This window comes from Trachemys scripta, chromosome 4 (assembly GCF_013100865.1).
Source record: "Trachemys scripta elegans isolate TJP31775 chromosome 4, CAS_Tse_1.0, whole genome shotgun sequence".
NCBI lineage: Eukaryota > Metazoa > Chordata > Testudines > Emydidae > Trachemys > Trachemys scripta.
This window is the reverse complement of record NC_048301.1, coordinates 110,486,896-110,507,527: the sequence shown is the minus strand read 5'-3', so window position 1 is coordinate 110,507,527 and position 20,632 is coordinate 110,486,896. Positions and strand designations below refer to the sequence as shown.

Sequence of the window (20,632 nt, the reverse complement as noted above, 5' to 3'; positions counted from 1 at the left end):
GTGGGGCCCCATGTCCTCCCACGCGGGGTGCACTTTTGCACGTGGAGCGCCTAAGCAGTGGTGCCTAGCGGAGACAATGGTGCTGGCCCCCTTTCTCCCTTCCCTGAGCGGGGACATACAGCCACTGCAGCGGCTGGGGGAGCCGGGCACCAGGCGGGCTGGAAGGGGCGCGGGCTGCTGCCCCGCACCGGGCGGGGCGGTCCCTGAGCTGGCGCTCGGCTCCTCCTCGGGCTCCGAGCGCGGCGGGAGGGAGGATCCCAGCCCCCTCCCCCGGCGGCGGCCGGGCACAGACTAGTGAGCGAGCGCACGGAGGAGGAGGAGGAGGCTCTGGCGAGCGCCTCCCTCCCGCTCCCAGCCGAGCGCAGCGCCCGGAGCATGGAGCCTGCCTGAGACACTCCGCGGGCTCCGGCAGCTGCTGCTGCGGCGCACAACATGGAGGCGGCGGCCCCGCCGCCGCTGCTGCTCCTGCTGGCCGCCGCGGTGCTTCAGTGCCACTTGGGCTCGCTGCGGGGTGAGTGGGGGGCGCTCGCGGCGCCGGGCCCCGCGGGGAGCCGCTGCCTTTTGTTGTTAACTCAGAAACTTCCCAACTCCGGGTTCTGCTGCTCCGGGGGGCTGGAGACTTGGGAGCTGCGGAGCGCATGAGACCGGGGCGCACGGGGCTGGGGATCCGGCACGGAGGGAGCTGCGGGGGCAGCGTGCAGCAGGCTGGAGGCGCAGGGCGCGTGGGACAGGGGGAGGAAGGGATGTGGGTACAGGGATTTTGGGGGGAGCAGGAGGGGGCAGGCCTGGGGGGTGGAGAGGGATGCCTGAGAGAAGCCTGAGGCAGAGAGAGGAGGGTGCGTGGCAAGTTGCTGTGTTTTGTGCGGAGTTTTTCCCTTCCCAAAAGGAGAGAGGAACGGGGAGGGAATCCGCGGGTCCCACACACGCAGGGGGGAGGAGAGGTGGTGGGTGATCCTCCCTTTGGAGGGGGGCACGAGGATTGTGTGTCCCCTTTTGGGTGGGTGGGTATTAGATGGAGGCTGTGGGGGTCTCCCTTCCTTGTTAGCTAGTGAGTGGCGGTAGCTGCCTCTGAAAAGCTGTTTCCCCTGGGGATCAAGTAAAAGGCGACTTCAGTAAACATGTGTATTTTAAGTGGCAAGACAAAAGTTTGTTCTTTTCCCCAATGCTTTGCGGCCTCAGCCAGTGATTTCTCTGGGGTTTGGAGGAGCTGGTGTCGGGTGTCAATCACAGGCGGAATCAAACTTTTGGCAGCGTTGGAGTGGGGGTGGGGGGGAAAGGAGAGAAGCTTTTTCTCCCCCCCCCCTTTTTTTAAAGTTGAAAAGGAAAAACTTGCTTGACTTGTGAAATGTAACACTTGAAAAAACACCCTGTTCTGAGGAGATCTAAGGAGAGTAAACCCTGAAGAAACATCCAGCCTTAACTGCAGCCAGCATTTGTCTGAGCATGAAGTCAGTCCATCAGGCACAATTCCATCTCAAATCAATGGGTGCTTTAACTCGGAATCTCCCCATTCCCCCACCGTGTGTTTTAAAATCTCAAACCTCACTTTGCATTGATCTACTTTTGTTTTGGCTGTCCTTATTTCCCTCCCAAGCTTTGCTTTCCCATTTCAGCATTGGGACTTGCAGGGGGCTTTTCCAATTACATTTTATAATCTTCACTCCATTCAGTGCACGAAACAAATGGTTGGCTTTGTGTTCTTACAACCCTGCATGAAGACAGTTGTTTTCTCTCTTTGCAGTACTCTAAGCAGCACTTTGAAGTAACAGTATAATAATTTTAAAAATCCCCTCTCCCCCCAGCAGCCATGAAAAGGGGTCTGGGATTTGCTCATCTGCTTTCTTAATGCATGCTGCTTTAGTTCTGCCTTTGTATCATTGCAGACAGGGACTCCCAGTTGCACACAAGAGACTTGGACACAGCCACTGCTGCTTCTTATCTACTTGATACTTCACCTCAGCACTTAGCAAACTGAGGTTTAATAGTTGCAATTTCCTAGGTAGTTTAGAAAATGTAGCAGAGTGGCCAAGATTAACAGAACATCACCTCTTTTTTAAATTAGGATTTTTTTTTAATTAGGCCACCCACTTTTCCAAACCATCTGTAATTATCAGAACTGTCATTTAATACAAGAGGTCTGACCAATTTTCGCCAGAGCCATCATTTTCTAATTTTAGTCAGGGCTATCTATTGCTGTACATTTAAAAACTGTTTGTGCCCTTGTAAACAAGAGATGTCCCTTTCCTCCCAAAACATTGAATCTCTTCATAAACTAGTAAGTCCAGAAAGTCAGTGATGTCTAGAGTTAAATCCCTTGGAATTAATTTTTAAAATGCTGCACAAAATGTAAAGAGAGAACATACTGTTGATTGTTCACTTTTGGACATTTCTCTGTGTTTAATGATATCCATGTTCCCAGCTGACTCTGAATTTAAATGCAGAACTTTAGAAAATAGAGTCCAATCTACAGTAGTCTTGAAAGGGGGAAGGTTAGGCCATAAACAAGTCTGGGGTTACCGCCTCAGATTAATTTGTTGACAGTTCATCTTTTAAATAACATATTTCAAAGAGTAAACAAGTGTAGTGTTCACTTCTGAAGTTTTCAGAAAAGAGCATTTATAAGACGTTCCTGAATCACAACTAATCACCTCTTCTTTCAGTTTTGAGACTAGAAGTGATTGTATATATCAAGATGTTTCTATAGAGACTATGGGACATGCAAAAGCCTTTTGTCCAAATGCACTTGTGGGTTTTTTTTTTTTTTTTTTTTTTGTAATTAGTTAATGGGGCTCAGTTCTGAATCCTAATTACACTACTTCTATTTTCTGACTAACATTTGGTATTACTGTAAATTGAATTGGATGGGACTTCTGAAGACAGCTCACCTGTCACTTTTTTTCTTTTTATAAAAGTATGAGCAAGCTTCCTCAACTATATGTTATCTTCTGTTTTATAGCTGATATACACTATGTAAACACACTAGAAATGTCTGAAACATGTAACACACCCCATATTACTACCTCCAAACACTATTCATATTGCCCTAATTTCAGTTCACAAGATCAAAGCATATTTTTCAAAGTTTGAGATAAACTGGTCATAAACACTTTTATAAAGAAGCTTATGTTTTAAGCTTCCATTCCTTGAGATCCCTAATTCTGTAAACAGCACATGCATAACTTTAAGCAGGTGAGTAATCCAATTGACTTCAGTAGAACTACCTGCTTAAATCACTTAAATGGGAATACCCATTTGCTTAAAGTTAAGCAGATGCATAACTGTTTCCAGGATTGGGGACTTAATTTGATTTTTTTCCTATAAAGTTTTAGCAAAAGTTTAAAGTATTATGATTTAAATATACAAAGACAAAATAGTTTGTAAAGTTCTTGCTCCGAACATGAAAAAGTCAAGGTTTGTTATTTTAAAGTTTAAGTATAAGGATAAAACTGCATGAGGTGTGAAGTGATGGTTGTTGTATGGACTGTGAATGAGGGAGACAAAACAAATAATAATGAAATGTTGCAGTTGGACACTTCCTTGAAAGGAGAAATTTTTCTTGCATGTTTAGCGACAGGAATTTTCAGGTGAGGAGATATTAGCCTGTCCTGTATTCATCTTGTCTGTAAATATTTTATGGAGAGGACCTTTAAAGATGTCTTACTCTTGTACTTTGTGTTGCCCTGTGGAATTTGTATGTATCATTTGATTTTTTTAATTATTTTTTTAAAATCAGAAAGTAGTTGGAATCGTGCTTAGTTGTGATTATTTGCTTAAACTCCAGTAGCAAAGAAGTAAAAACCATGAGTTCACAAAAGTTTGTGGGTAACAATTGTATGCAATATTCTAGCATATTTTCCTAAAGTTATGAATGCATATCAGTTTTAAAGCTTTTTTTCTTTTAGGGCTATGAACAGTTGCTTGTTATTAAGAGATACGAGTTATATATAGAGAGAGAACGAGAGAAAGAGGAAGAGAGGCTCTTGTGACCAAAGAAGAGATTACTTAAATCTGAGAGCATATTTGACTGATATGTTATAGGAAACAAAAAGATACATTTGGATATATACTTAACATGGTCATTAGATAATGTGTATTTCCAGTTACAGCCTAAAACTAATTAAGTACAGATATTCCAGCCAAATTATGACAGACGTTGACTTTGTTACAGAAAATTTGGGGAGAGGCAGATTATGTGGGACTCTTCATTTGAGTTTCAGTGCAATTTCAATATATATCTATTCTACCAGGCTGCCTTCATAGATGCTTCAGTAACCTACATGTGATACAAAAGGGCGGTTGCTAAATGCATAAGAAAGAAAATATTTAGACTTAACTATAAAGTTTGTTATTCAGATATTTTAAGAGCACTCTAACATCTTTCTGCAGACAAAGGATAATGACTTTAATTGTCCGTCCTTTAACAAGTTTAATTTAGGCATCAGTTTGAAGTATGATATCATCTGTTAGTTCTGGATGCTTTAAAATTACTCAACATGAATCTGTACGTAGTGCATAAATCTGAGACACGTCACGCCAATACTTCAGAACAGTGGGAATGTATTAGGTCAATGTCCTAGCACGAATTTCACCACTGCAGCTTGCAGTATTGAACTGCTTTCTCAGCTGCTTGAGCTCATATCTGCGTAGACAGTTGTTGCACATTCAGACCATATTAGTTAACAAATCAAGGTTTGAATTTTAAACAACTTGTAGATTTGTATTATCTGTAGAACATTAATGCCTTATATCTTCTTATCATAAAGTTCAAAGCAGTTTTGTGACAAATGCAGCAAATTGGGTATTTTTTAAAAACTGTGCGCTCCTGATTATTACCACTTGTAAACATTGGATATTAATGTTTTACAATGTTAAACTGAAAAATATCCATCCGTGTCTATATGGCTTATAAATTAGGTATGCATAATTTTGTAGTTTTGCTTCTCATTAAAATGTAGTCAATAATGTAGACTGAGAGTATGGCAAGCTGTCCACTCTCTCTCAAAGCAGAAATGAAATGAAAGAGGTCCAGAATTTGTAGTGTATAGAAAGAGTTCTAATGAAAACAATATTTTATTTTTTAAGCTGCATGTTAGTCATGTCTTATTACACAGTATCACTTAAAAATGACCTGCAACTACACAGGAGAGAATGTTGAATTGATTTTTAATTTATTTTGAAAAGTCTACTCATTGCATAGCACTTCTCATAATATAGAGCAAGAAAATTACCTCTCATAATTTCTCCTTATGTCTTTGGCCTTAGAGTTATTAAACATGCAAGATCTTTTACTTCTGCAGGTGCAGAATGTCTCATGGAAGGTGTTAAGGCAGAGAAAACAAAAAGCTAAAAACAGTTCAAAGAAATACAATTGTTATTGTACACTCTAGATCTGTGTGTGATATCAATGGGAGTTTCACCTAAAGAATGCAGGTAGAGTACAACTCCTCATTGTACCAGAGGCCAGCAAAAATGCAGTTGCATTCAACACAAAATGGGGGTAGTAGTAGTACACCTCTACCCCGATATAACGCGACCCAATATAACACAAATTTGGATATAACGCGGTAAAGCAGTGCTCGGGGGGGAGGTGTTGCGCACTCCTGCGGATCAAAGCAAGTTCGATATAATGCAGTTTCACCTATAACGCGGTAAGATTTTTTGGCTCCCGAGGACAGCGTTATATAGGGGTAGAGGTGTATTGTGCTTAGAGAGTCAAGGTGCATGGTTGATTTTCCTTTCTCACTTGGAAGTGCTGTATTACTTTCAAGCAAAATGTGTCCAGAAACATATAAAGTGAACAAATAATTAGTGTATTGGCTGGGGATGTTGGTTGGCCAGAGCCACAAGGTAATTGGAAATTGGGCCCTTTTTGATGTGACAGATATGTACACTTTCCTGACAGATTCCACAGCTGGGAGTTCATAACTGGAAAAACACTTCTGGAAATCCCTACATCTGTTATGTAAGACTAGGAAAAGCTAGGGGTAGAGGCAAAGGATAATAAAGGTAGCTTTTGGGGTGCTAGGGTAAGGGGGAGTAGAAAAAAGAACAGCTGCAAATTGCCCTCGAGCTCCTGCTCAGTGGCTGTTGGGCCACAAAAAGCTGCTGAGGAGCTCCAGGGAACTTTAAAAATGGGGCTTGGGGAAAAAGTTAATAAACAAGCGTTCTAACTTCTTGCTACTATTTTTCTGTTTGTGTGTTCTCCCTTTGCTAGCTCCTACGTTTCATAGACGTGGCCAGTGTGCACAGTCACACAGTTTAACTAAAGATGTGATTTTAAACTGATTTAGTTAAACCCCGGTGTGCCTTTTGTATGTTTTCTTAAATCAGTTTTAAACTTGATTGATAGCAGTTTAGCTTTCCCCCTGTAAATGTGGTGAAACTCTTATAACCAGTTTTAAACCAGTATATACCTGTCCACACAGGGTCATTGTGGAAGAACATAATGTCTAAGCAACTACAAAATTGGTTTTAATTAAAATGCAATAGTAAGAGGCACATTACACCAACAATTAGCCCCAACAGCAGTTGCAATATGGTAGAACCACTGTTTTATCAACTAACTGGGGATTAAGGTATTCAAAAAGTTCATAAAATTGTGACGTCACAAAATAACTGGGCATGGTGCATAAGTTGCGATATGAGGCACTGCATTGCTTATTTCTTGTCCTTCAAACCTCTGCAAAAGGTTTTCCAATGCAATGAAAGCTTCAGAAAGTGAAATGATGTTGACTTTTTCTTCATTGGCATCCTTTTTGTTATGTGATTTCTCTCCCCTCCCCCCCATGTTTTGTTGAATAATTGATTGTAAGACTGGTGTTCATAAAATCAGGGTTGTACTATAGTAGAGTTAGCAGTGTATTTGTCAGATGGTTGAATGCCCCCAAAGCATGCACCTATAACTACTAATGCACACACTGCTGTGGCTTAATGTTATAATGGCAGTTACTGAATAATACTTGACACTTAAAAATTTCAAAGTGCTATATAAATATTAACTAATCCTAAGTACCCTGGTGAGATAAGGATGTTATCTTCCTCTTACAGGTAGGGAAACTCAGGAAGACAGGTTAAGTGACTCACCTATAGAGGCTGTCTATGGGTATGTCTACATGGGGAGCTGGAAAGGTGTAAATTCCAGCTTGAGGAGTCATCATTGCACTAGCTCTGATCTTTTAGGTGGCTCACTAAAAATAGAAGTGTAGCTGCAATGGTGGGAAGGGCTGCCTGCCCCAAGTAAGTACCCAGGGTCTTGGACAGGATTGTACTTGGGGCAGCTAGTCCTTCCCACAGCTTGTGCTGTTGTGGCAGCTATACTTCTGCTTTATTGTGCTAGCTTTTTGAGTGCTTGTGCAGGAACCAGGAATGTTTCATCAAGCTGGAATTTACACTTCCAGCTCCTGTGTAGACATCCCCTGTGTAATTTGGGAGTGCCTTCTCTCCTGCTCCCTCTACTAGACCATGCAGCTTTGCTAGATTAGTCAGCTGTTACATGAAAATATTGTGTGACAAGAGTATTATTCCAAACCCTGTCTTGAAAACTCAAATAAAATAGCATGTATTTTGGGGTGGGTGTGGCTAGTATTTTAAATTGTAACTTGCATTTCTGTTGTGAAAACTTGAAGATTAAAATGTTAACATTTTACTTTGCGCAATAACAGAAAGTAGGGAAAGTATTATGATAAAATGGGATTAACTTTCAGATCTGCCCAGAGGCAAATACCGTAGGCACTGTCATACAAAAAGTATTTTGCTACTAATTTTGGGGCTCCATTTCAGTGGAAGTTTTGCCTTAGTAAGGAGTGCAGAATTGGGCTATTTGGTGGTTCCACTGCATTTCATGCTGATGATTCCATGTTTTTCTTTTTTTCCTCCTGTAAACGTATTAGTAGATATAAGCTGATTTAAATTACACATATTATTGCAGTTAAAAATAAGTGGATATTAATTTGAATACATCACTTTTGAAAGTACTTGATTGACATGAGAGTAATGGTGTTAAAGCAATGCTAAGGGGATTTTTGAATCTCAGCCTACAAAAGCAGAGAGAGATTTGGAGTTAAAGGATGGGTGTAATTGAAGACAGAACTTTGGCCCATGGTTTCCTTTTCTCCTAATTGTAACTTGTTACATTTAGGATTTGAAAAAGTCTGAGGCAGTGTAATGTTGTGTCCAATACACATTTCCAAACCTATGGACAGTGGGGAAATGCTGAGGACAGAATGGAAGCACTAACTGTACTTCTTGGCTTTTGTCGGTTGGTCAGACAGTTAACATCACTATAACTAGAGTTACCATACGTCCGGTTTTTTGGTAATCAAACCCCCGTCCGGGGGGAATTTCCAAAAAGCTGAACATGTCCGGGAAAAATACTCTCTGGCTTAATTTAGAGCGGGCGCCGGGGCCTGCTGTGCTCCCTGACTCCTGGGCTCTGTAAGAGCCGAGCGCTACCGGCTTCGGGCAGCCCCCATGCCTCTGGACCCGGCGCCCCCAGCCGGGCACTTCCCCTCCTGGGCTCTGGGGCCGCAGGGTCCAGAGGCATGGGGGCTGCCCAAAGCCGGTAGCGCTCGGGCAGCTCGGCACTTACAGAGCCCAGGAGTTCAGGGAGCACAGCAGCCGCCGGAGCCCAGGAGGGGAAGTGCCTGACCGGGGGCGCAGGGTCCGGAGGCATGGGGGCTGCCCGAAGCCTGAGCGCTACTGGCTTCATGATTTGCCGGACAGCCTCCAGACCCTGCGCCCCCAGCTGGGCGCTTCCCCTCCCAGGCTCCAGCTGCGCTGGGGAAGCGCTGGCCAGGGGCGTAGGGTCTGGGGGCTGCCCAGCAAACCATGAAGCCGGTAGTGCTCGGGCAGCCCTTTTCGCGTGGCTGGGAGAGAGGAGGGGGACTGCGGGGCGCTCAGGGGGGGGGGGCAGGTTGGGGGGGGGGACTTGGGGGAAGGGGCGGAGTTGCGATGGAAAAGGGGCGGGGCCAGGGCCCCATGGAGTGTCCTCTTTTTTTAATTTTTTAAATATGGTAACCCTACTATAACACAATTTTGTGCATATCCATTTCCTTTTCTTCTGTGTCAATACTAGTTTAAACCAAAGCAAAAGAAACGGGGGTGAGGTGGGGAAATGGCACTTCTATAATCAGTGGATTATTGACCTGCCTTCTGAGCTTTTATGGAATATCATGTCAACAAATGTTCTTGTATGTTAAACAGTACTATCTAGAATCTGTGTTGTGTGCTAATTACATGTAGCAATAATTCTTTATGCTTTTGAAAACTCAGTATTTTGTTTGGTTTTAAAATACAGAAATGTTTAGTCTTTACCTGCAAATTTTGATACTTTTAAATAAAATAAAAGCTATTGGAGTTTTATATGAACACACTGGCACTTCTCTAAATTAGAAGTGACCAAACCAATCTGAAAACATGTCTTTTTAAGTATGTTGGTCACCTCAAGTAACACATCCCTGTGAGAATTAGACTGTTCTGAATTAGCTGCCACATGTTGCACTCCCCACCTTCCATTTTGCCTATTATTCTCGAATAAAGATCTAGGTTTTGTCTGACTGTAAGTGATAAAATACATCTTGGGTGTGTGTTCTGAAGTAGCTGACGCATGCCACTTTCTGACCTAAAGCTTTATATCAGCACAAAATGCTGTCACCCTCGCCCACTTCCATTTTGCAAATGCTCCTGGAGCAAAGAACTGGGTTTCATGTGTTGTAAATGACAAAATAATTCTGAGGTCACCCCAAATGACATGCCTCTGCAAGTGTTAGCCTTCTCTGAAGTAGCTGACATGCATCACTCCCTGGCCCCAAGTTTTGTTTCTGTGCGGTATGCACACTCGCACTTTCCATTTTGCAGACCCTCCAATAAGGAATCTGCTGTCAATGACAAAATACTTTCTGGGTCTTTTCAAATGATACATCTACACAATCATTTGACCATTCTGAAGATTCCTGTGTAAGCCACACCTTGATCCAGAGCTTCATTTATATGCACAGCACTGGCCTCTCCATCACCTCATTTTTTCAATAAGGAGCTAGGGTTTCAATTGACATAAGTGAAAAGGTGCCTCTTGGGTCACCCCAAGTGGCCTGTCAACACAGAAGTTGGACTGCGCCAAAGAGACTTGGACATGGCATTTCTGACCCAAAGCTTTGTTTCTGTGCCAGGACTGTCTCATTTCCATTTTGAAAATGATGCTTGAATAAGCAGCGTCATTTGACCTGATGTGTAAATGATGTCTCTGGTTACCTCACCTGAAACATCTGTGTGACCATTAAACTGTTCAGAGCTTCAAACTCTGCAAATGGTGCATGGCGCCAGCCAGAGTGAAGCCTCAGTTCAGGGAGTGGCATGTTCTGGGGTCTTCCGGCAGATCCAGTGGTTATGTCAATGTCATTTGAGGTAACCTGAAAAATATTTTGCCATTTATAGTCAGTCGTTTCCTTATTCAAGGAGTGTGTCCATTGTGGAAAGTGCTGGTGGTCTGATATGTGGTGGCATTTTGTGCAGGTATAAAGCTTTGGCTCAGGGAGTGACATGTGCCAGCTACGTATTAGTCTAATGATCATAGGGATGTGTCATTTGGGGTTACCCCAGGCATTTTGTCTCTTATGTATCCACATATCTCAGTTCTTAATTCAGAAAAGAGGCAGTTGCAACATATGGGATTGGAGGCTTCTTTGCATCTCAGAAAAGCGTATTCTTAAAACCATGAATATAGATTTTTATAAAATTCTATCTTAATTTATTTGGATGAAATTAAAAAAGAGAATTAATCTGGCCTTTGAATAAGAAACTGAGAATATGGAACCAACTTCAGCCTTGTACTTTTTGACAGAGTTGTTAACTCATGATAAGAGTGGAAGGTTATAACCCAAATATGGCTGACCTGTAATTCTGACACAAGGGACTGCATGCATAGCATACTTAATATTTTTCTTAGATGCTGTAGATTAATACAAAATCAGAATGTTGTTTTGCCTAACTTTTGTAGCTGCTGAATTGGAAAACTCTGATCTTTTATTTGCTAGAACAGGGATTGGCAACCTTTGGCATGTGGCCTGCCAGGGTAAGCCCCCTGGCGGGCCAGGCCAGTTTATTTACCTGCAGCGTCTAGAGGTTCGGCCCATCACGGCTCCCACTGGCCACGGTTTGCCGTCCCAGGCCAATGGGGGCTGCAGGAAGCAGCGCGGGCCGAGGGATGTGTTGGCTGCCGCTTCCCGCAGTCCCCATTGACCTGAAATGGTGAACCGCGGCCAGTGGGAGCCACGGACGCGGCAAGTAAACAAACCGACCTGGCCCGCCAGGGGGCTTACCTTGGCGGCCGCGTGCCAAAGGTTGCCGGTCCCCGTGCTAGAAGGCAACATTTTTGTCCATTGTATTATAAACCATTCAGTATCATCTTCAGTCACAATAATATTTCTAAAATGGATATTTAAAGTAGCTTCTGAAGCGTCAGTTTTTAGAAATATTTTTAGTTATTTCAAATAAGGTGTAATATACCGCTCAACTGTACATCATTTCAAGGCATGTCACTCATTTTAGGCCCAAAGTTACCTATGTTCTACACAAAATTGATGTCTCTTCATTTTAATTGTTGAAAATGATCTACTCAGAAATAATCATGAAACTGGGGTTAGAGAGACAGAAATCAGCACTACAGGAATTAATGCCCCAGCGTTTTAACTTTCCAGCAGGAATAATTGTTGTTCCTCGTTTTGGGGTTTTGTCACACATTGCATCCCACATTCGGGCATTGGCTGCCTGAGGCATAATGTATTAAACAGAGAGGGAAATGAATTAGTCTTGGAAATCTGTATTGATAGCTTATCTGAACATTTTGTGTGAATGTGCAGGGATGGCAGATTAAACTGCAATTTGGGCATTCTTGTTCCCAAATGAGAGTGAAGATGCTAAAAATGCCCCTGAGTAGAATTTTCATTTCTGAGGTCTGTATAGCTGTAGATGGTATAAAGCCTTGTACATTGTATGCATAAGACTAGTTGGGTAAAAGACCTCTGTAGCTATGGCAAAGTTTTGTGTGTCTGGGTTTTAACAGCTGCTTTTTACAGTCTGGATACAGTTAAGAATATTGCTTACCCAGGTTCCAAAACTTAACTTGCAGGTGTTCAAGTGACAGAATGTGTACTTTCAGAAATAGTTAAATCAACAGCTGGTCATACTTAGCTGAGCTACATGTAATGAGATTTAGGTAGGGTGGGAGAAATAAAAGAAAAACTAGTGAAACCTTAATACATTGCACTTTAATCATTTGCAAGCCTCCCTCCTTTCCCCCTTCCAAAATTCACTGAGCCTGGATTTTAATTTAATCCAGTCTAAAAATTTTAGATCTTTTGCTCCCTGTGGGAGTCACAAAACCCCACTACACTAGGTGGCAGCTCCTGCTTTGGAATCTGCTAACGGAAGGAGAGCTTTCTCTGTGTGACTTTTTGAAAGCTGTATTTCCAACTGGAAAATGTAGTAGATCTGGCCATTGCTTTAGCTGGATGTGAACAATGAAAACCCCCTTTTCTCCCCAAAAGGTGTGGGTTTTTAAATTGATTTCATTGTCTTTCTGTGTTTGGTTTCTATGAACATTCTAGCAAATGATATTACTGGCCGAAACGTGCACGAAACAGCAAAATTTAAGTTAACACAGGACAATACTTGCAGCAGGCAAATTTTTGAATTTGTGATTTGTAAGAATTATGCTCATCTGGTCAGGGAACAGAAACGTGCTATGTGTTTCGTGCAAAACGAACCCACACCGCTTGAATTGTATATACAGAATTCTTGCAGCTGGTAAGCTCATGAACAATCTGTAACCCAGGACTTGTTTGTAGAAATTATTTGACAATTTCTATGAACAATGAATACATTCCGGAAAAATCACTGTTAGTTCATGGACAACTTGTGGCCAAAAAGACTAAATATGTTGAATGTTTTCATTCTGAGATATTTTTCCAGCTCTAATAATTTCCATTGATCATTATTACCAAATCAGCCTTTGCAACTGAAAAATGAAACACACAAGTGGGAATTTTTTCAAAGGGCAGAGAGTTGGGCACCTAACTTCTATTTGTGCCTTTCTTCCTCCTCCCAACAGATGGTTTATAAAAAAAAAAAAAAGGCAGCCGCTTTGGGGTGAACTTTTCCCTCTTGCAATGAAACAAATCCAGAATGGTGATTGCAAAACTGATGTGGCAGCTGCCTGCTAATACTTGCATCATTCTGGTGTTTGCAAATTTAAATGTTTTGATAAGTTTTGCAGTCATTTTGTGCAAACTGGAGAGGTACTATATAAGCCAGCGAATTGGGAAATGCCTGGCTTTTACTTAAAAAGACTGATCGTTACTCAGAGCTAAAATGTTCTACCAGACCACTTTATTCCCTATGGTAAATACATTTGTGCCTAGCAGTGCTGTAAATGAGCTGACATAGGCAGGAACAAAACTTTCTTAATGTGTTGGACTTGATCTTAAACTGTCTGGATTAGACTCAGTTGGATAAAATAGGGGGAGGAGACGCTTTTTGGAAGGGGGCTGCTAGTATCTCTGTACCCTCAACTTGAGGCCTTTTGTCAACTAGTTTCTCCACTTCAAGGTTTTGTTCTGTTGTGTGATGTCTAACTTGGGAGTAGAGGAGGTTGTTCAAAGCACAATTTTTGGCCAGTATTCCAACCCTGCCCTTAGTCCTCAACTCATAATCCTTAAGAAAGGCAGTATTGCCTACTGTATAGAGTGTGGACTGGACTTGGGAGATATTAGATAGGATGTGACTCCCACATCAGCCACACCATCCGTGGCTCGTTTACCTGCACATCTACCAATGTGATATGTGCCAGCAATGCCCCTCTGCCATGTACATTGGCCAAACTGGACAGTCTTTACGCAAAAGAATAAATGGACGCAATCTGACATCAGGAATCATAACATTCAAAAACCAGTAGGAGAACACTCAATCTCTCTGGTCACTCAATAACAGACCTAAAAATTCTTCAACAAAAAAACTTCAAAAACAGACTCCAACATGAAGCTGCAGAACTGGAATTAATTTGCAAACCGGATACCATCAGATTAGGCCTGAATAAAGACTGGGAGGGGTTGGGTCATTACAAAACCTAAACTTAATTTTCCCAATACTAATTTCTCCCTACTGTTACTCACACCTTCTTGTCAACTGTCTATAATAGGCCACTCTTTTACCACTTCAAAAGTTATTTTTCCTCCCTTGGTACCCTGCTGTTAATTGATTTATCTCGTTAGACTGACCTCGCACTTGGTACAGCAACCCCCATCCTTTCATGTATTTATACCTGCTCCTGTATTTTTCACTTCATGCATCCGATGAAGTGGGTTCTAGCCCACGAAAGCTTATGCCCAAATAAATTCGTTAGTCTCTAAGGCCTTGGCTACACTGGCAATTCACAGCGCTGCACTTGCTGCGCTCAGGGGTGTGAAAAANCCCCCCCCCCGAGCGCAGCGAGTGCAGTGCTGTAAAGCGCCAGTGTAATCAGCGCCTGCAGCGCTGCACGCTTGCTCGCAGCGCTGCAAGTTATTGCCCTCGGAGAGGTGGAGTACTTGCAGCGCTGCGACTACACTCGCGCTTCACAGGGCTGCCTCGGCAGCGCTGTGAATCTGCAAGCGTAGCCAAGGCCTAAGGTGCCACAAGGACGCCTCGATTTTTGAGAAGGCAGAGAGGCCTGTACTTGTCTGGTAGCAGCCTGTCCCAATTTACATGCTTGAGCTTCTGGTTTCACACTATACTAGGTCCCTCCTGGAACCTGATACACTTTTTCCAGATCCACTCATTATAATACATCTTCCTCTTAACTTGTCAGTATTTTTGTTAGTTTGGAAGCAATTCTGGGCAGGGAACTTGTCGGATTGTGTGTCTGAAGAGCTAACCATGCCAATGGCACAATTATGTATGTGCATATTTAGACAGAATGTCAAGGTGTTCAGTCTTGGGAACTTCTGCTCCTTATTTTGAAGGGAGGAGCACCTTCCCATCTCTGGCTGGTGTTCTTCCCTCTTGTGTACAGGCCTAATAATGGCATTCACACCTTTTCACCTCTAGTTCAGATTAGAGGTAATGAGCTCTACTTGGACTATGCATGAAGACCACTCTGGAGCTCCAGCTAATGAACAATGTAGTGGGACCTGCTTTTTATTCAAGGTGGGCAGATAAGAGCACATTACACCCTTGTTCTGTGCTCTGAATTAGCTTTCACTTTTTGGTGCAGCCGAAGGTCTTGGTCATTATCCATAAAGCTTTAAATGGTGTGTGTTTCAGTTACCTTGGAGATTTCTGTACTCCACCCCCACTATATCCTGCTGTGGCAATTAGTGTTGATGGGAATACTTTGGTCATCGGTCCCCAGGGCGGAACTCAGAGCGTCTGGGGGTAGAGCACTTCTTGTGCTGGGGTCCTCAGTGGCAGAGTTCACTCAGCCAGAATCTTGCCATTCCTAGGGAATGATGCAAGCCACTTCTTGTTTTCTCCTAACAATGAATGTTGGAATCTCTGTAACCATTGGTCTCTCACCTGGTTATCACGTGAGGCTGATCTTTTTGAGGAAGTTTCAGTGGGTGATGAGTGAGGATGTGGAGGATTGTTCCTTATTTTGAGAACTGTGGAGCAGGAGTAACACTGTGTGACCTCCTTCCCCCCCCCCCCCCCGGAATAACACAGTCTATTTAGCGCCCCAAGTTATTCTGGTACCTGAGCGTGAAGTCCCTACGTACACCAATTTTTCATTGGTTTGAGTGGTGGGTGCATGTGTGTAAATGCTGCAGGGCTAATCCAGAATGTATTTGATAGATTTAGGTAAGGATTGTGCCATAGCTTTGCGCTTGCCTGAATACGCAAACTATGTAGGATCAATGTCATCTGGGTACATAAAGGAATTTGTTTCTCTCTAAAGCAAATTACAATAGCTAGAGGGTATCTTGACTTTTTTTAACAGGTTCTTTTGTCATCTACTTAGTAACACCTTGCGGTTTAGAAATCAACTTTGCTACTGGATTAAGTTAAATCAGAAAAAGCACTCTTATTCTGGAATAAGTTACCACATGGGAAGCTATTCCAGAATAGTTTATTCTTGTCATTTTCCCCATGTAAACCAGCTCTAAAGCTAACAAGCATGCTGTAGGAATTTGGGCACTGTATAATAGATTTATTTTCAAGAGTTTGGCCTATTCTGCTGTTCAGGGTGGGTTATAAATTTGTCACTATTGTTCGTTATTCAGACCAGTGCAGCTGCTGAGATCAGTGAAGGAGTTCTTGGTGCAAGCACCTACCTGCACACTCTTGAAGTTATAGAGGGTCCTGTGGCACCTTTGAGACTAACAGAAGTATTGGGAGCATAAGCTTTCGTGGGTAAGAACCTCACTTCTTCAGATGCAAGGTCTTATGCTTATGCTCCCAATACTTCTGTTATGCTCCCAATACTTCTGTTAGTCTCAAAGGTGCCACAGGACCCTCTGTTGCTTTTTACAGATTCAGACTAACACGGCTACCCCTCTGATACTTGACTCTTGAAGTTGAGGGTCAGATGTTTTTGGTGAAATGTGCCTGCTTCTGACACTCCCATTGACAATCCGCAAATGCCCAAAGTGACCTTCAAAGTACAGTAACTGACCTTCAGAGTACGTGACAAGATGTATCTCTTAGGCCAAGCGGCTGTTTGACTATGGGCCATTGCTTGCCTTTAGCATGTAAATACTGTGGTGTAGAGTCAGTAGTTATTACCTTCAGTAAATTAAGGGGCTGTTCTATGCTGCCTGTCGTGGTCAGTTTAAATAATTTTGCTTGGTTTTGAATTGGAGCCCAGATGCTGCAGAGATAGGTGCATTAAAAGCAATGAACTAACATGTGAGTTTAAATGATGGTTTAATCACTGTTTACGTTATAGGCAATCTGCTTGTACAACTGTACTCTAGCTATTTGTTTATGTATGTTACAAATTGAGAGAGGGCTTGAAATAGCATCTTGCCCTCTGATGAATACCAGCATGGTATTTGATTTTGGGTCACTTCTGCTGACTGTGCGATTATTGCTCCTTGCATAAGCCATGATATCTGCAGAACCTCATTGATTCAGTAAAGCCTTATAACAATTGGGAGACCATGAACTACTACTAATGAAAAGCCTGTGCATGTTTACTTGAGTCTTAGGCAGCAAAGGGCACGTGTGGAGGCTGATAGGCTAAAAATATGATCTGCCAGCTGCTGTGTTCTGGATTACAACTGCATATACGCAAAGTTTTGTCCCCACTTTGCTGTGTTGCTCCTTTATTGGGAAGTACGAGTAGAATGCTGAATTTTACAAGAATCCTCCCACGGCGTGCAGGAAGCAGAATTTTGTAATTTTAAATGCACGGCTTGCACACAAGAATAGAACAGTCACATGTGGGTGGAGGGAAGCATGTGCACACAGCTATGATTGCAGAGAGGAACTTAGCACTAGTTGTTATTGTAAGGGCTGAACCCATTGTTTATCTTAAGAAATGATCTTCACATTTTTTTTTAAACCTCTGATCAGCAGGACACTGGGAACAGGTCACTGTGAGTGTTCAGAAAGGTCACGTTTTCTTACCACATTTGACAATGTCTCTTTCAATATAAGGTTTAATTTTTGAGGACTCTGGGTTTAGTCTCAATCACTGTGGCTCTTTTAGAGGGTCAAAATGGGTGGAGAAAGTGGTTGTCTTTGTTTAATGCACCTTTTCCCTTTTTCTCTGAGTAATCAGAGGGAGGTGAGATTGAAAAATCTGCTAGTTCTTTACCATATTTGTTCTTGATGATGTCTTATTTAAGTGGCCCTACCCAGGTGCCTTTTCCTTACCTTATTTGGAAAGAATGTTTAAAGCAGAGAGTATAGACTTATTCAAAGCCCCCTCAGAAATAGTACCAGTTGCTAGCGGGGTTCTTTTAGCTGGAGAGCCCAGAACCATTTAAAGATACAGTGTAGACTGTTGTAAATAGAAATCTGTTACCTTCTCCTTCCCTCCCAGGTTCTGTTACTTAGAATATTGTGACAGAAATATATTCAGAATTTTTTTTTTTTTTTGACCTGTAACCACCTTTCTGCCTTTTGGAGTGAAGTTACACCGAGTTCTGTGATGCACCTCTACCATTAGTGATGCTTTTAAAGTGTTATTCCCAGTATCTGAAACTACAGAAACAGCCCTCCAGAGAAATTCTGAAAATTCTTATTAAAGGAATGAGTCTCTTGGTCTCAAAATGAGACTACTCTGAAATTTTTCTGTTACTAAAACAGAACACATCTCTTTACCGAAAGGGTTATACTTCTTAAAGGATATTGACTCTAGCAAAGAGAAAACATTTGAACCGTATACAAAATTAAAAAAACAAAATAGGACAGCTGTAACTCCAGGTTATCAGTAATTTACAGTTGGATTTTAATATATTAGAATCAATTTTCTTCTCCAAAGGCTGACTTTGTTGTTGTTGTTGTTGTTGTTTTAAATTAAAACCAACAATAGCTTTTGGTTCATCAGCCAGTTATTGACACTCTCGTTAATAATTAAACCGGCAGCTGATCATTTTAGGCAATTACATTATGGTTACACTTATTGCAGTGTCATTCAGCAGGTTCGCTATTGCCAGGGTGTGCCTGCGCCCCAGTAGAACGCCTGTGGCTGGCCTGTGTCAGCTGACTCAGGCTGCAGAGCTAAAAATTGCAGCGTAGTAGTAATGGCTCAGGCTGGAGTTCGAACTCTGAGACTCTCCCCTCTCATGGGCTGGAGCCCGAGCGTGAGTGTCTCCATGGTAATTTTATAGTCGCGCAGCCTGAGCCCTGCAAATGGGAGTGAGCTGACACGGGCCTGCCATGGGTGTTTTATTGCAGTGTAGGCATACCCTAAGAATCCTGAAATCTGCGGGGCAGTTTTTTGGGGCTAATATATTATTTGCCAATAAATGCTGTTTCGGTGGACCAAAACTATTCGTGAATACGACACAAATTTGCAAAATAGTTTCCCCCCGCCCCCCAATGTTGGGCTAGATGGACAAGGGAGTATAGGTGTCATTCACAAAACAGCTGGTAGCAGTAATGTCCTTAAACCCAATTGCTCAGTGGTTAGCTCACTCACCTGGGCAGGGGGAGATCTAGGTTCAAGGCCGGGTTCAAATCCTCACTCTGGAGCAGAGTCTCCCCCTTCCCAGGTGAGTGCCCTGCCCACTGAACTATTGGGTATTTGGGGATGAATCTCTCTTGGTGAAGATGTTCCGGGCTGTATAAATAAATAATCATTGGAGCAAGGACTGAACTTGGGTTTTCCACATCCCAGCTAAGCTCCCTAACCACCAAGCCACAGTCTATTTCTCACAGTGTCTCATGCCCGATGACTTTTCAAGTATTTTGTACAGAGTGAAAGAGCTTCACAAGAGAGATTGCGAGAGACCAACCCCAGATACTCAGTCACCTGATGGTTAGGGCGCTCACTTGGGAGAGGGAAAGCCTGCGTTCAAGTCATTGATCCAGAATGAAGATTCAAACCTGGGACTCCCACATTCTAGATGAGTGTTTAGCCACTGGGCTATAGGATATAAAGCAGAGGGAGTCAATTATTTTTTTTGTCGAGGTCCAGATTTCTTGGTCAAAGTATAGTCAAGGTCCAGACCCCAGAGAAAATAATAATAAAAACGACAGCAATAATTATAAGTATATAAAAAGATTTCGAGGTCTGTTCAAAAGCGTCTGGTGGTCTGAATTTGGCCTGTGGTCTGTCTATTGACTCCCCTGATATAAAGGGACCACTGCCATCTCCTCTGATTTTGTGGAATTTAGCCCTTCATTTTCTTTGCTTTTATTAAGCAAAGGTTGATGTCCAGAAATGAAACTTTTTGTTTGACTGGAAATGAATTTTTGGTCAAGTTTTTCAATTTGCCAAAACCTCTGAAAAAATTCAGTTTCAATTTGATAAGGACCAATTTTTTTTTTTTTTTTCAGAACTGTCAGTGACCCATAAAATCAATTATTCTTCCAGCTCTAATTATATTCCCTCTGAGGTGGGCCTGAGGATGGGAACACCCTCTGGAAGAAGGAAGAATGTGAATGAGTTTCTAAGAAAGCAAGCTGCTTAGCAGTACCTATTATCTATTCTGGCTCATGGAGATATTTAAATATAGAGGTTGTTAAATAAAATACTTCCAAACTCTGCAAGTTCTGACATTCTTGTGAACTCCAGACTACCGCTATGGGTTTAACAATAATAGACTTAATTGCCCAACCCTCTCTGAACCGACAGAAATGTTGGTTTGCCACATAGTATAAATATGTCCATATTTATATGCACTTTTCCCCAAAGCAGGCTACAAATATGCCCTAGAACTTACAAACACCAACAATGGGAAGCAGGTATCAAAGGGGTAGCTATGTTAGCCTGAATCTGTAAAAAGCAACAGAGGGTCCTGTGGCACCTTTAAGACTAACAGAAGTATTGGAGATGAAAAACTGAGGTTTTTACCCATGAAAGCTTATGCTCCAATACTTCTGTTAGTCTTAAAGGTGCCACAGGACCCTCTGTTGCTTTTTAATGGGAAGCAGGTTGCACGGGTCCCAATTGCACACAGTTATAATAACGTAGTGTCTGCTCCATATCCAC

General features: G+C 42.5%; 1 protein-coding gene across 2 annotated transcripts in view; it reads left to right on the top strand.

The window, feature by feature from the left end:
- Positions 1-277: 277 nt before the first annotated feature.
- The window catches only part of LRP5 (LDL receptor related protein 5), a 276,227-nt gene continuing 255,872 nt past the window's right edge, over positions 278-20,632 (top strand). For both annotated transcript variants that reach the window (XM_034770363.1, XM_034770362.1), the window contains exon 1: positions 278-511. In XM_034770363.1, coding sequence (XP_034626254.1) covers positions 433-511 — 79 coding nt within the window. In that variant the 5' untranslated portion in view covers positions 278-432. The remainder of the gene's footprint in view (positions 512-20,632) is intronic.